General features: G+C 37.7%; 1 protein-coding gene across 1 annotated transcript in view; it reads right to left on the reverse strand.

Annotated features, from left to right (window-relative positions):
- Positions 1-14,470, reverse strand: part of LOC117715212 (solute carrier organic anion transporter family member 1A1-like) — a 62,420-nt gene that overhangs the window by 15,216 nt on the left and 32,734 nt on the right. Inside the window, 7 exon segments of the mRNA XM_034511905.3 lie at positions 645-762; positions 2,244-2,308; positions 5,746-5,900; positions 8,729-8,894; positions 10,678-10,873; positions 12,062-12,226; positions 14,202-14,423. Coding sequence (XP_034367796.1) covers positions 645-762; positions 2,244-2,308; positions 5,746-5,900; positions 8,729-8,894; positions 10,678-10,873; positions 12,062-12,226; positions 14,202-14,423 — 1,087 coding nt within the window.

Consider the following 14,470-nt stretch of genomic DNA (forward strand, 5'->3'; position numbering starts at 1 on the left):
TCCAGCAGTTTCCCAGAGATGTGACCAACAATGAAATGTAGATACCAGATCCCTTTTCAAGATAGCCCCTGGCTACAGCATCTGGCACATTTTGTTAAACTGCATGGGACTATATTGAGGCTCTCATTGAGTCAGGCTGTAAGCATGAGAGTGTTGTGAACTTTCCAGGAGCTACAGTGCCAGAATTCATGCTGCCTGGATGTGCTGGAAATCTGTTATACCAACCCGTACATAAGGGAGAAGTTCTTCTCTGTCCCTAGATATGGATTGATAGGAAATGAAAATATTCTCCCCCTACAGCACCCTTGTCCTAGGTCTCTAAATCTTTCTTCATATCTCCCTCTATTATTCTGCCACACTAGCTCAGCTCAAGACATAGCTTTCCCCTCACAATCCAGGGACTCTAAGCAGATAACTCCTCTCATTCTAAAATATTTTTGATGGGTTTTATTAGGAAACCCACTCATGCTTAAAAAATTTAACCACTGTAGAAATTGGAAAAATTTCAAGTATATAGAAGGAAACTATTCTACCCATGTGCATTCTGAAAATGAGCCCAAATATAATCTTATCACTCAAGAAAATTTTAGATATGAACGAGGACATTTTATACTACAAAAGTAGATCTTAAATATTACAATTACCTGAAGCTGTTTATATCATACATTCTACAGGCCCCTGGCTGACCACATTTCAGAGTTCCCCAATGTAAACAGGTTCTGTCTAACAAAGCTCCAAAGTAAATAGGTGCAGGAATGCCAGCTGCAATGAAGAGGGGAAAAAAATTCAACACAAACAGACCCCAAACAAATCAACAACCACAAAAACAAAACCCCAGCCCATTGAGAGGAAGGAATAAGAGAGGATGGGGGAAAGAGGTTATTTTACTTGGAGATACTTCAATTTTCCTATTTAGAATAAAACAATATAACAAATTATGAATCAAATGTTATAAACTTGCTTTCAGGAATTATATGTTTGCAAAAAGTTTCTAGATCACAACAAATGAAAACTATGTACAAGATGCTTAGAAATTCCTTCATGAGTTCATAATTATGAACATCATGTATTTACTAAAATATCTGTGCTGTGCTTCTGTATACCCAACTAACAAAAACAATTTCCAACTGACTTTTTATTGAATCCACTAAAAGATAAAGGTTAATTAAGTTCAGGTAAGTTCTTTAAGAGAAAACATTTTTATTTCTACAATTACTTCATTCTCAGACTCATTACTAGTAGCCAGTTGCAAACACAAGGGCTTGTAAACAGAAATTCAGGGTAGTGTGGGTGGAGCACAACTACATTAAAGATCTTCCAAGATGATGGGACTTCCTGCATGTGGATACTTGGACTTTTGCATATCCGAAGACAAATTATCTCTACCTCTTTTATTGATAATTTATTGCCCCATTCCTGTGTCTGTCCTTCTGTTCCTGTGACTATGGCATGAAGCCTTTGGGGGGAATATCTTGACTTAAAAGGCAGTGCAGGAAAGAGGCCTTACAGTATCTGTCTTCCACCCACCAAAACACTAAGAATGCAAACAGATAGCATCTGAGCCTACAGCACAGAAATTCCTGCTTTTCTGTAACCAACCTACCTGACATTACTACAGATATCTTTGAGAAGTACCTTGTTCATGGATTTCTTTGTTCTCTAACTATAAACATCACAAAATAGTCCTCATATTGTAACATAATATTTGGATGACTTTATTTGTGTGTTTATGTCATGGTAACTCATGATTGATTACAGACTAAAACTCTTATGCTTTTTAAGGTAAAGGTTGTGTTTGGGGTTGACAATGTGTAGTGGTTTGATTGTGCTTGACTCTAGAAATAGCACTATTAGGAAGTGTGGCTTTGTTGGCATAGGTGTGGCCTTGTTGGAGGAAGTAGGTCACTGTTGGGGTGGGCAATGAGTCCTTCCTCCTAGCTGCCCATGAGACAGTCTTTCCTGGCTTAAGTCAGATCAACATACAGAACTCTCAGCTCCTCCAGCACCATGTCTGCCTGTATGCTGCCATGCTTCCTGCCATGATGATAAATTACTGAACCTCTAGAAGTGTAAAGCATCTCCAATTAAATGTATTCTTTTATAAGAGTTGCCTTGGTCATGGTGTTTGTTCACAGCAATGGAAACCCTAAGACACAAGTAAAGGATATTTTCTTATCAGAAAAAAAGTAATTGGTTACTAAGCACTTAATATTGGTCAGATATGTTGGGGAAATTACTCATACCAAATATTCTTATGCAAAACGAATGTAGTCCAACTCCAAGTGACTTCTCTTCAGACTTGATACACCTGAAAAATACATACATACATAAATACATACATACACACACACACATACATACGCACATATAAGTTCATCAGGCAAATCCATGTCTGTCTTAGTATCTTCCCAATGACAGTGGTAATTCATGATTCTAATGCTTAAGATTTTCATCCTGAAGTGAGAATGTTACAGCTTTACCTATGCTAAGCCCATACAGAAGAAAAATGGTGAGGTTGTCTAGCCTCTGACCTCCACATATCTAAAGCAGGGTCGAGCCCTTTAAGAGTTAGACATTATCTGCTAACCCAGATGCACAGTTTTCTGGTTACCATGGCATATACCCTGCCATACCCATGATAATGGCCCCAAACCTTTGAAGCAAGAAACCAAATAAATCATTATTCTCTCAAGTTTTTTTTGCAATGCAGTTTGTTATGTTGATAAAGCAAACTCATGCCATATAAAAATTGGAGAAATGGTAAATGCAGTCCAACAAAACAGAGAAATAATCTATTATGTACATTATGACATTAAGAAAATGACTTTGTTATATGGAATTATTGACCTTAGATTTTTTTTTCCTGTACTGCCTAAAAATAGATGTTAGGTGCTTTTGAGAATTAAATACAAAGTGGAGGCCTATTAGGATACAAACTGAAAAAATATTATTGTAAATTAGGAATATGGGAGCCCTTTTTAAAATGTGTTCTTTTCCCACCAAATACACCCTTGGGTAAGAAAATCATAATATATGCAACTTAGTATTTCATTTATGGAGTGACTCCATGAAAGAGTTCAAGAAAACACAACAATGTAGACAAGTCATCATAGAATATAAATGGTAGTACTTTATCCATAATTTACATTGCAATCATCAAATTCAGCAAGAAAAGGCAGAGAAATACAAACAAAAAAATTTGAATAGACCTTAACCTCATTGAATTAAAAAAATCATACATTTGAGCTAAAAGATTACTCAGTGGGTAAGGCTTTTTGCCAGCAAGCTTGACAAACTATTTCAATATGTGGAACCCACATGATGGAAAGAGAACCAACTCCTGTGAGATATTCTCTTATTTCAGCATGAATGCCATGGCATTCACAGACACACACACACACACACACACACACACACACACATACACACTCAAGTATGCATAAAGTATTTTAAATAACCATACATTAAAATATCAGTTAGCCTTGGTTTTTTTTCTTTTGTTGTTGTTGTTTTGTGTGTTTTGGGTTTTTTGTTTTGTTTTGTTTTTGTTTTTGTTTTCATCCCCCCGCCCCCAGTGGAAGAGTCAATATCAAAATATAAGATAATTTTAAAAATGAGTGAGGGATGTAAGTTAGAATGGGGATGCAGTAAACATGAAAGCATCTTCTGAGAGTGTGTTTGCAGACTCTAACAGAAGAGTTCAGCTGCTTATCTGCCCTTCAACTAAGACTGTCCTCCTCTAGGAGGAAACTTCGTCCTTATCAATTCATCTCATAGCTTTGGAACTGAGGCACCTGGAGTAGTGAGGAAGAAAGAAGACACCACTTAGCCACATCAGCTAAATCTACTTGGCAGGTGATGGAGTGACAGAAGTTATAGACAAATGACCCTCACTTTCAAGAATAAGTCTTAAGTCTTATTTACTAGCAATACTTGATGCATTTATCTGTCCATGAATTTATGAACTGAAAAAAGGTCATAAAGCACATCTTGATTTGGTGAATATTGAAAATACAACATTTTACAATGGAAAACAAATAAAGAACTTATATCTATTCTATTCCAGTGAATTTGTATAATGAATACAAACAGGGGAAAGGAAGAAAAAAGGAGAGGAAAAGGAAGGGTTAGACTAAGGGAGAGAAGAAAAAGAAGAGAGAAGAGAGAAGAGGAGAGCAGAGGAGGGGGAAAGGGTAGGATAGTGTAGGTTAGACTAAGTGATGAGAGGGAAAAGAAGATATGAGAAGAGAAGGGGAGGAAAAAGATGGAAAGGGAAGGGAAAAGAAGGGAAGGGAAGGGGGAAGGGGAAGGGGAAGGGGAGGAAAAAGATGGAAAGGGAAGGGAAGGGAAGGGAAGGGAAGGGAAGGGAAGGGAAGGAAAGGGAAGGGAAGGGGGAAGGGGAAGGGGAAGGGGAAGAAGGGGAAGGGGAAGGGGAGGAAAAAGATGGTAAGGGAAGGGAAGGGAAGGGATGGGAAGGGAAGGGAAGGGAAGGGAAGGGAAGAGAAGAGAAGAGAAGAGAAGAGAAGAGAAGAGAAGAGAAGAGAAGAGAAAGAGAAAGAGACGAGGAGAAGAGAAGAGAGATGTGAGGGGAGAAAAAGAAGAAAGCAATGAAGAATAAAACGATAAAGAGATTTGGATAAGGAGGACAAGGGGGCTGGACACAAAGTGAATGTAGACAAGGAAATGGAAAAGCCCAGAGAAAAGAGGGAAAGAAGGGAGAGATGACAACCTCGGTTCACTCTAAAAAGACAAAGTGTTATGAATCATACACCATGTTTAATTCAGCTTTGCTTCTGAGTTCCTATGAGGCAGGAAAGGTGGGGTTGGACTATTTTCCATTGCTAGTGGGTGTGAAGTTAGATAGACTGAAAAAACACCTGGTAATAATTTTAAAATTGGCTGTACAACTGTCTCAGTTCATGTGATATTTGAATGTCTACCATTGCATTAATGTATCTCATCTATATTTGCATTCATGGTTTTTGTTAAAGACAGATTAGGCTCAGGATCTCAAGGAGAACTGGACCTTTTTACACAGAGAGCTTCACACTCTGTCAGTTAATGAGCTGAGCCACAGACAATGAGTGTTAGGCAACTACTCTCAGTTGCCAAAACAAAAAGACTGTTCATTTAGGCTTAATAAGGGGAAAAGATAGGAAAGGACAGGAAGGAAATTTTCAGAAAACTTTAAATTACTGTTGAATTTATCAATCCTTTCTGTAATAGCCTTGATAATGGAATCTTACTTAGAATATTGAGGTTCTTGGAACCATGGCTCTAAGGGCCTTTCTTGAGAAAAATTTAATAAATGACAAAAACAAATCTTGATAGCATCATTTGCATGGGACAGTGGGTAAACATGCTTGCCTCAAAGACTTGATGACCCACTCCAGTCTCTAGAGCCCAGGAATATATGTAAAACAATTAAAATAAAAAGTCCAATTCAGTGGTATGCATCTCTAATTTCTTCAATGGAATAAGAGAAGAAAACAGAAGTGCTTACAACCTTGGACAGATCAGCAGGAGTACACAAACAGCCCAATTGCAGAAATACCAAGGGAGACCATGCCTCAAATAGAAGGTGAAAGGAGAGAACAGATTCCCCAACATTCTGACCTGCTTGCATTCTTGGAAGCACATAGGAGCCACACCATGCACACATGTGCACACGTATCATACACTCACATATATACATTCACTACTATGAACGAAAAAGGGAAAACTGAATGAATGGTTACTTATTACCTCAGAAGAACCATGTACCCAGGTATGGCTGCAAGTGAGTAGAGAAAACTGCCAATTACTGATATGATTAAAAAGTACTGAAACTTGTTATCACACTCAAGGCCTCTCTCACACAGCCCCAGGACTGACCGAATGCAGCTGCAATTTTGAAACACCTGTCAAAAAAGAAGAATGATATTGGGCTTAAACTTCCAGTATTGTCTGCACAGCTTGTTGGATCTAAACAGAGAGTCTTGGGTCAATGATGTGACTCAGAGAAAGAGCACTCCCCTAGTTTGAATGAGGACCTAAGTTTGAGCACAAGTGCCATTAAATAAGAAACACCAAATAATTAAAATGCAGACTAATTGTCCTCTTTATTTTCATCTCCTTTTTGTTATCTCAGATTATATCATTAAAATATAAATGGTAGATTTTTAAATTTGGTATATTTTAAACACAGTGAGTAAGTTTGCAAAAACTCACTTATTTTGAATTCACACATCATCTTTACCTTACTTTTATTTGTTTGTTTGGTTTTACGTGTATGTGTGTGTGCACATGCTGTACTTATGTGTGTGTTCATACATGTGCATATTCGTGTCAATGTCTGCATATCTTTGTGCCAAGGCATTCATGTGAAAAATCTATGGGATTTAGGAAAAAAAAATCTATCGGATTTAGGTCTCTCTTTCTACCATGTGAAACCCAGAATGTGATTCTGGTAGTAAGACTTGCTGACAAATGCCTTTACCCAGTTAGCCGATTTTCTAGCCAGTAGATCATTTTTAAAAATTAAATAAAAAAAAAATGGCTTTGTTTTTTTATTTACCTATTACTAAGTGCTAAAATATCATGTGCCTCAGAATGTTGATGAAATAGTTAGGTGCTTAATAATAAATAAATTTATGTCCCCAAAGAAAAGTGTTTACTTAAAAATAAAGCCAATATTTTATTGAATTATTATGTTTTCAACTATGATTATGAACCACCTCTAAGTATTCTAACATTTAAAGAAAGGAAAAATGCTTGATTCTTTATCATGCTAAACTATCATGATGGGGGGGGGGAGGGGCTGAGGAGATGGAACAGTCTATAATGTCCTGTACAAGCATGAGGATATAAGTTCACATCCCCAGCACACATGTAAAAAATGCGTGAAAAGAAGATGTGTTTGTAACACTGATGTTCTGAAGATGGTAACAGGTGACTCTCTTCAGGGTGGTGGACTGTGAGAGGAAGTGTGGTAAGGTCAAGCTAAAGGCTAGAAGCCCCAGAGTCCCTGAAGGGACAGTTGGAGCTTTGCCTGCTCTCAGCACCAGGCCCCTGTCCTGTAGTCACAGCCACCTATAGAGAGATTTATGGCCATCAATCACATAAGGGCAATGCCCCCAAGCCCTTCAACATGTAGATGACACATCCCTCACATCTCAGACCAAGACAAAATAGGAAAAGAAATATGACCACACTCAAGTAGGCTCAAAACAGAGTTCTCCATTCTAATGAGGTACCTAGAAGCCTGGATAGTGTTGCCAATAAACTTCCCTTCCCAGACATTTCTCCCTGAAAAAGGTATTTAATCTCAGGCCCACCCTAAAATGTGGGGTATGTTTTTATGCATCCACTTTCCACCATGACAATAAGCTGCTTGGAACCATGAACTGACTCTTTTCATCGAGATCTGCGGTTAGGAGCCATGGAGAAGGACTTCGCCTAGAGAGTTGCACCTTGGTCTCCTGTAGAAGGCCTGTCTATGCTCCCAGCAACAACTGCCACCAAGCTAACGACAATCTCCCTGCTGGGACAAGCTAGACAGAGATCCCCTTCCCCCACACCCACCCCAGTCCCCAGGCTAGACACTGTCCCATCCATGGGTGATGACTCCCATTCTCAGCTCTTCAGCTACTACCAGAAGTGCTTGGATGTCCAAGAGCCTGAGAACTCCACAGCTCTGGCCTCATAGCAGGCCCAGAAAACCCCAAGCCAGCTTCATCTTTTCCACATCTCAGACTGTGCTTTCTAACCCCTGGAGCAGCATCTTGGTGCTTTGCTCCAGCCCAGTACCCACTTCAGTGGAGGCATGGGGTAAATGCAGTCGAATTCCCCATGTGCCATCCCACCAAGTGGCTATGCCCAATGGTGAACATGGGCCAACAACCCTACAATTCCCTGAGTTAACTTACCAGGCAGCTTAACAGAACCAATAAATTCTAGAATGGTGAGATCCTGTCTCAGAAGCACAAAGTACATGGGACCTAAGAGTCGAGAGGTACTTACATTCTGGCCTTCATATGCACATGCTCTTGTATACCACATACATAAACCCACAATAAATAAATAAATGAATAAATAAATAATAGATAGATGGATGGATGGATAGATAGATAGATAGATAGATAGATAGATAGATAGATAGAGGACAAAAAGTTCATGATATGTAAAGTTTTCTGCCAATCTCAACTACACAGCAAGTCTGAGGCAATCCTGGGATTCATGAAACCCTATCTCAAAAAAGGAAAAATTCTGTGTAGAGTAATTTTAATGTTGATTTTTATGTATGCCTCTGGAAATGTGTTAATACAAACAAGTTCATGCTGGTGCCTGAGGAAGTCAGAAGACTGTCGGATGGCCTAGAGCTGAAGATTTGAGCTGCACCTTCTGTGTTCAGGGAACTAAATATATCCTCTGAATGAGCAGCAAGTGCTTTTTATACCTGAGCTATTTCTCCAACCCATCCAGAACATTTAAACTCAGATTATTTGAATAATGATTTCCACTCTTTGTAATTATAAAATAATGCTCGGACTCTGTCAAGGTTTTATATAATCTCTAGGAATTGTAACGTCAAGTATGTATATACAGGGTAAATTGAGTTGTTCACAAAAAATATTAATCTATTTTAAGCAAGGACTACTCTTTGCTTTTTAGCAGAGGAAGGCTTAAATTATAGTACATGTTAACTCAGGACACAAAACAACACCCCAAGCACTGAAAGGATTTTTACCATGTTGGTTCCAGTTCCAACGAACTTCTTACAGCCAGCGAGACAGGCTGACATGTATGCTAGGCCATTGTCTCCACACACTGGATCCCATGTGTTCGTTACGCAGCTACACCTTGTGTTGCAGTCAGCAAGAAACTTATTCTCTGCATATAGTTGGTGATGAACTCTAAAATGATTTGAAATAATGTCATGAATTCTGAAAAATCTACCCAAGCACTTTATTTTCTTCTTTTCATCTCAGCTTGTACACACACATGAGGAGAGACAAAAGAGAAAGAGAGAGAGAGAAAGAGAGAGAGAGAGAGAGAGAGAGAGAGAGAACTCTTTTTTTTCCAGAACAGAAACAGAAATCATTCAAATATCAACATGTAGTCCCTATATTATGATTTCAGCACACAAGTAATGTGCTCCAATAGTCTTATGAATGTATTTTTAGTTACATCAGAACCAAAACTAAAGTGCCTACCCTATGGGAAAATATTCTGCTGTCAGAGTTAAATTGAAGAGGGCTAATCTCTCATCTAAATGCATGATGGGAAATAATGATAATGATGGGAAATAATAAAGAGGGCTGATTTGAACAAAATCAGCAATTTCCATTTATAAGACAGGTGGTGCATTTAGCTCCCAAAATGGAGTGTTTGACTGACCACACATGCTCTTCTGAGATAGAAAGTGCCCAGTATTGACAAGGAGATTTAAACAGGAAAATGTGGTAGTCTAGAAGCTAAATTCAAATTCTGTCCTTCAAGTACAATGTGGAGTCAGCATGACAGGAGATGTACTTAGTATGTTCTACTCTGGTGGCATTGGAGCCATTTTTTGTAAACACAATAATTGCCCCCAAGTTTCAATTTGTACATCTCTAAAATGAACAGAAAATTTCCTAACTTAAAAAATAAATAAATAAAATCAGAATATATATATATATATATATATATATATATATATCCTATTTTATACTTCAAATCATTTAAATATTAAAATTTTTAATAATGTTGAATTTTAATGTTAATCTCTCTGTCTCTTTATCACTCTCCCTCTCTGTCATGAGTGTGTGTGTGTGTGTGTGTGTGTGTGTGTGTGTGTAGGAACATGTTTACAACAGTGTGTATGAGGTAATCAGTAGATAATCTTCCACCTTGTTAGAGACAGAATGCCCTGTTGTTCACTGCTGCAAATGCCAGATTAGCAGATCCATGAACTTTCAGGTTTTCTGCCTATGACATTCAGCTCACAGTAGGAGTCTTGGGATTACAGCTACACTACAGTGTCTACTTTTAGATGGCTTTTGGAGATCTGAACTCAAGTCCCTCTGCATGGGTCTTTATTACTGACTGGTTCCCCACCATTCTGAAAGGAACCTCAAGTATATGCTCTACTTCATTTTAACTGATTATTTGATCATATAACTATGCCCTAAACTAAGTTTTCAATTTTTCAGGCTAATATATGATGAGGAAACAGGTAAAATGCAAAATCAAAGATTACAGCATACCTATACCAGTGGTATTTATAAACACACACATTAATTGACTTACCATGTATTAGATTCAATTATGCTAATTTGGGCCCATTGTAGAATCTTATCAAGGCTTGAAACCTGTACTGTCAACTTTAAAGCTACCTGTTTAGAGTATGAGATACATGAATAATCTAGGCTACAAAGCTTCAGGTTACTTTCCTTTATTACACTATAAAACAGACTGGGATATCACCAACCACCCGTATGCATGTGGAATAAACCTTCACAGATAGTCCTCAGGACTCTTTAATAAGCTCATACCTTGTATGAGATGGCATAAAATTGATGAATGGAAGAAAACCATAAAATAACCTTGGATCACTGCCATTAAGTCATACTAAAGTGATTTGGCCATGTACAATCTTTGAAGAAAGTGAACCAGCAATTGTGAAAATATTTTGATCTTCATTAGGAAAAAACATACCCTTTATAAGAGTTAGTTAATCCAGCAACTGGGGCATTATCACAGGTCATTATAAAGTTACAGAAATAAAGAAGATATTCAGACAAAGATAGGCAGAATGCTAGGTATGCAGCTTTCTTGACAGTGATCTTAAACTTCTTCATAATAAAGCCACCAATTAAATATCCAAGACATATTGGAGGTAAGGAATAAACACCTATAAACAGAAGTGAAATAGTATTCATAAGGACATCAGAAAAATAAATGTTATCAATCTGTCCAATACATCTTACTTAACAATTTATCTTAAATATACTGTTATACCTTTATTTACTCATATATTATATAAAATGAGGTTTACAAATGCCCATAACACCACTTTAAAACATAATTAGCATTTACTTAATCATTTGCAACAGGTTATAAACACCTTTATGACCATTATACAACACACACACACACTCACATGGTATTAAATATTTCATTTGTTTCTTTCAACTTGGTGTATTGGGAATTTGACTTTGGTTCAGGTGATTTTTGAATGTTGCTATTGAGTCTGTGTTTATCAAATGAAAAACATTTTGTGCATAGTTAATGTCCAGCATTTTTTCTCCCTGACTCTCTTTTCCTATACAAAAACAAAGGAGAGAGAGAGAGACGAGAGAGAGAGAGAGAGAGAGAGAGAGAGAGAGAGAGAGAGAGACAGAGAGAGAGAGAGAGACAGAGAGAGAGACAGAGAGAAAGACAGAGAGAGACAGAGACAGACAGAGACAGAGAGAAAGAATCCTGTGTAGGGTGGATCCACACAACACTAGCCCCAGTGTTAGAAGAATGTAACCATCCTTTGCAGCACCCCACCACTGCATTTAGTTTTATACATTTTAGAATGAGGACTGGGATTTGCACTTTCAGATAATCCTAGATAATGTGGCAGCCCATGATTCTCCGTTTACAAGGGTAAGTAGGGTCCCTGGATTTAGTGTAACTAGCAAGAAAGGCAGAGTGTGGCTCACAGACTTGTCAGACCAACAGGGGTCTGAGCAACTGAATTAGGAGGAATGTGGAGAGCAAGAACTGAAGCCCAGATGTAACATGTGGGTATAAGATACAGAAGCTCTGTATTCCTCTTTGAATTAACATATTGATATTTGAAAACTGACAAATATGAGCTTCTCCTAAGATTCCTATGATGATTTTTATTCAGTTTGGAGAGAAATCAGAGAGGAAATTCCAGGCTTCTTTCTTTTATTTATTTTTTCCTGATTTCCTTGAAGATTGGAAGGAAGAAATTTACAAGACTATCCTAAGAAATTTCATTTCTTTGTATTCTCCTAGTCACATTATTTTACTGTTAAACATGTCCCTGTGTGAGAGGAAGGTGCAACTAAGTAATGAACGTACATACCTATGAGGAATACTATCTCTGCAGTAGATTTTCTATATTGCTGTTCCAGGTATTTGGGCAAGAAGGTAAACATATTGATAAATGCATTCAGCTGGAGCACGCTTGTAAGGCTGAAAAGCATGTAAATAGGATTGCAGAAGAGGCTCTTCATGAATGGCAAAAAATCTGAAACAAGAGCACATACAAACCATCAAACTAACTTGGCCTCCTTGCATTTTGTGTCCAGTGTTCTCCTAAAATATCATTGATTCTTTGCTATAATACAAATATATTTGATAAATCTTTACTCCTTGTGACTAAAGTTCTATATCATTGTTTAAGTCATTTTGAAGTTAGTGACATAACAGGCTATATACAAATCAAAGCACAACTGTGAGAGCAAACAAAACTGTAAAAAGATAGGATTGTGCCTCTGTCCACACTTTCATTTGCTTCTTTCTTGTTTCCTTCTATCATGCATTCACAAGAGTGACTAGTTTGTTTTCTGGAATCAGCGAGGAACTAGATTTGATGAAGTTTCATTTCTGACTCTGAAGGTATTACCGCTTAATGCAAGAATGGATAAGCTAGCAGTTTATGAATGCTCCAGGAATCATACTGCAGCCCAGATAACCCCAGCATCTTGCCAGCCCTTCACAGCAGAACACATATTAGAAGCACCTAGTGATAATCATAAAAGACTCAACTCAAAAGTCTCACTGTAAGTAATGCCAGCAAGTTGGTGTATATCAGGAACCTTCCAAGTTTGCCCTCTTTAAAAAGCTAAAAGTTAAGTTTGTAGCCTGTGTCTAGGAAATGGATTGGCTCTCCCTGAAGATGATTTGGCTGTAGACCACAGTTAACCGTCTCTTTCCTTTTCATGCCTTCAGTCTTGATTTTCTAATTTTATACTATCATTCATAAATTGCCTCATTTTATTTAGATAAATGTACCAAGGATAAAATATTTAGAAGTAGAGACAGAGTTGTTTAATGAAAAGAAAGGGACTCTAGTGGCAAAACCCATCTTTATGAGTGAGATGGTTGCAGTCAGTATTCCTGGGAGGTTTTGAACTTGTCCATGTTGGTTGACATCCCCGTCCTCCTAAATGAGTCTCCAAGGTTCACAATTATTTTCTGAATGTCTTATTCTCTGCTAAAATCTTTCTTAGGTTTGAAGTTTTGGTTTATCTAGTAGATCACAAAGTTGTACACTTGTCAACACTTGCCCTTTCTGGAGAATCTTTAACATGGCTATGATTCTAAGGTTCAAGTCTCTGCACTAGCTCCAAGTATGATTGGCTCCTCACCCATGGTCTCTAATATTTAAGGCACATATGACTATTCAGCACACATTGGTGTTGGGGGTTGAGAATGATGCAGGAAATAGCAATATCATCAATAAAATGCCCACCACAGTAGTCTGTGCCAGAACAGCACAGAAACCCAGGACATAAGTCATTATTACCCTCATTTGACAGGTAAAGCACTGGCATCCTATCTTCCAACTATACACAGTCAAAATACCAGAGCCCAAGCCACGCCCCTTATATACTAACTCTGAGTTCTGGAGAATACTACACAACTTTGAAAATAGTTCCATGTTTTAAGAATGGGCACTGCCAGACAACATTCCACTGTCCTACGGTAGCTTTTCACAGAAGCATCTCTACTTTGCAATGTCAGTTAGTAGCATTTCTGCTTATTTTAGGACAGTTTGTTCTAAGGGAGCAATTCTCCTATAAACTACCACATGTGATCAAATATAGAGCATTATGTCATCTATCAGCTTTTGACTACAAGGATGCTCGCAGCTAAATATTTTTCTTATCAAACAGTTTTTTATCTTTGTCTTTATCTTTGATCTCTGGTTTTTTTTAACTTAAATTAATATTTTCTGTAAAATTCGACTGCCAAAATAGATGGGAAAATATATTTGCTCATTGAGTGTTCACATTGACTTAAACCCTTCATTAATTTAATCTAAAATAAGCCAGGCTCCCTATCATACCAGTTATTTTCAAATGGTGAGTGTGGAAGACATTTAACACAATTGAGTAGGGACACTTGGTGACACACTGTCTTAACTCAGCACAAGTGACAAGTGTCCATTAAAAACAGACCCATCTAAACCAAATAAAGTTTAAAGTTTGCATGTTTGCCTTTAGTGATTCCAAGGCTTTCCTTTTTGGTTCTCTATATATATTTTTCAACTTTTTCATATTTAGTCACATCCACAATATCCTGTTGTCCATTCCTTGGCAGTGCTTTTGGCAAAAAGAAAAAGGGGATGCTGGTCAGGATATTCACTGCTGCACAGACCAAAAAGCTGATCCACCAAGCGCCAACCCAGCGTGTATCACTGGATGTAATAGTCAGGTCATCTGTAAAGAAATGTAGACATTGTATTAGCTTGCATAATTTTTTTCTT

Source organism: Arvicanthis niloticus, chromosome 9, assembly GCF_011762505.2.
Source record: "Arvicanthis niloticus isolate mArvNil1 chromosome 9, mArvNil1.pat.X, whole genome shotgun sequence".
Classification (NCBI taxonomy): Eukaryota; Metazoa; Chordata; class Mammalia; order Rodentia; family Muridae; genus Arvicanthis; species Arvicanthis niloticus.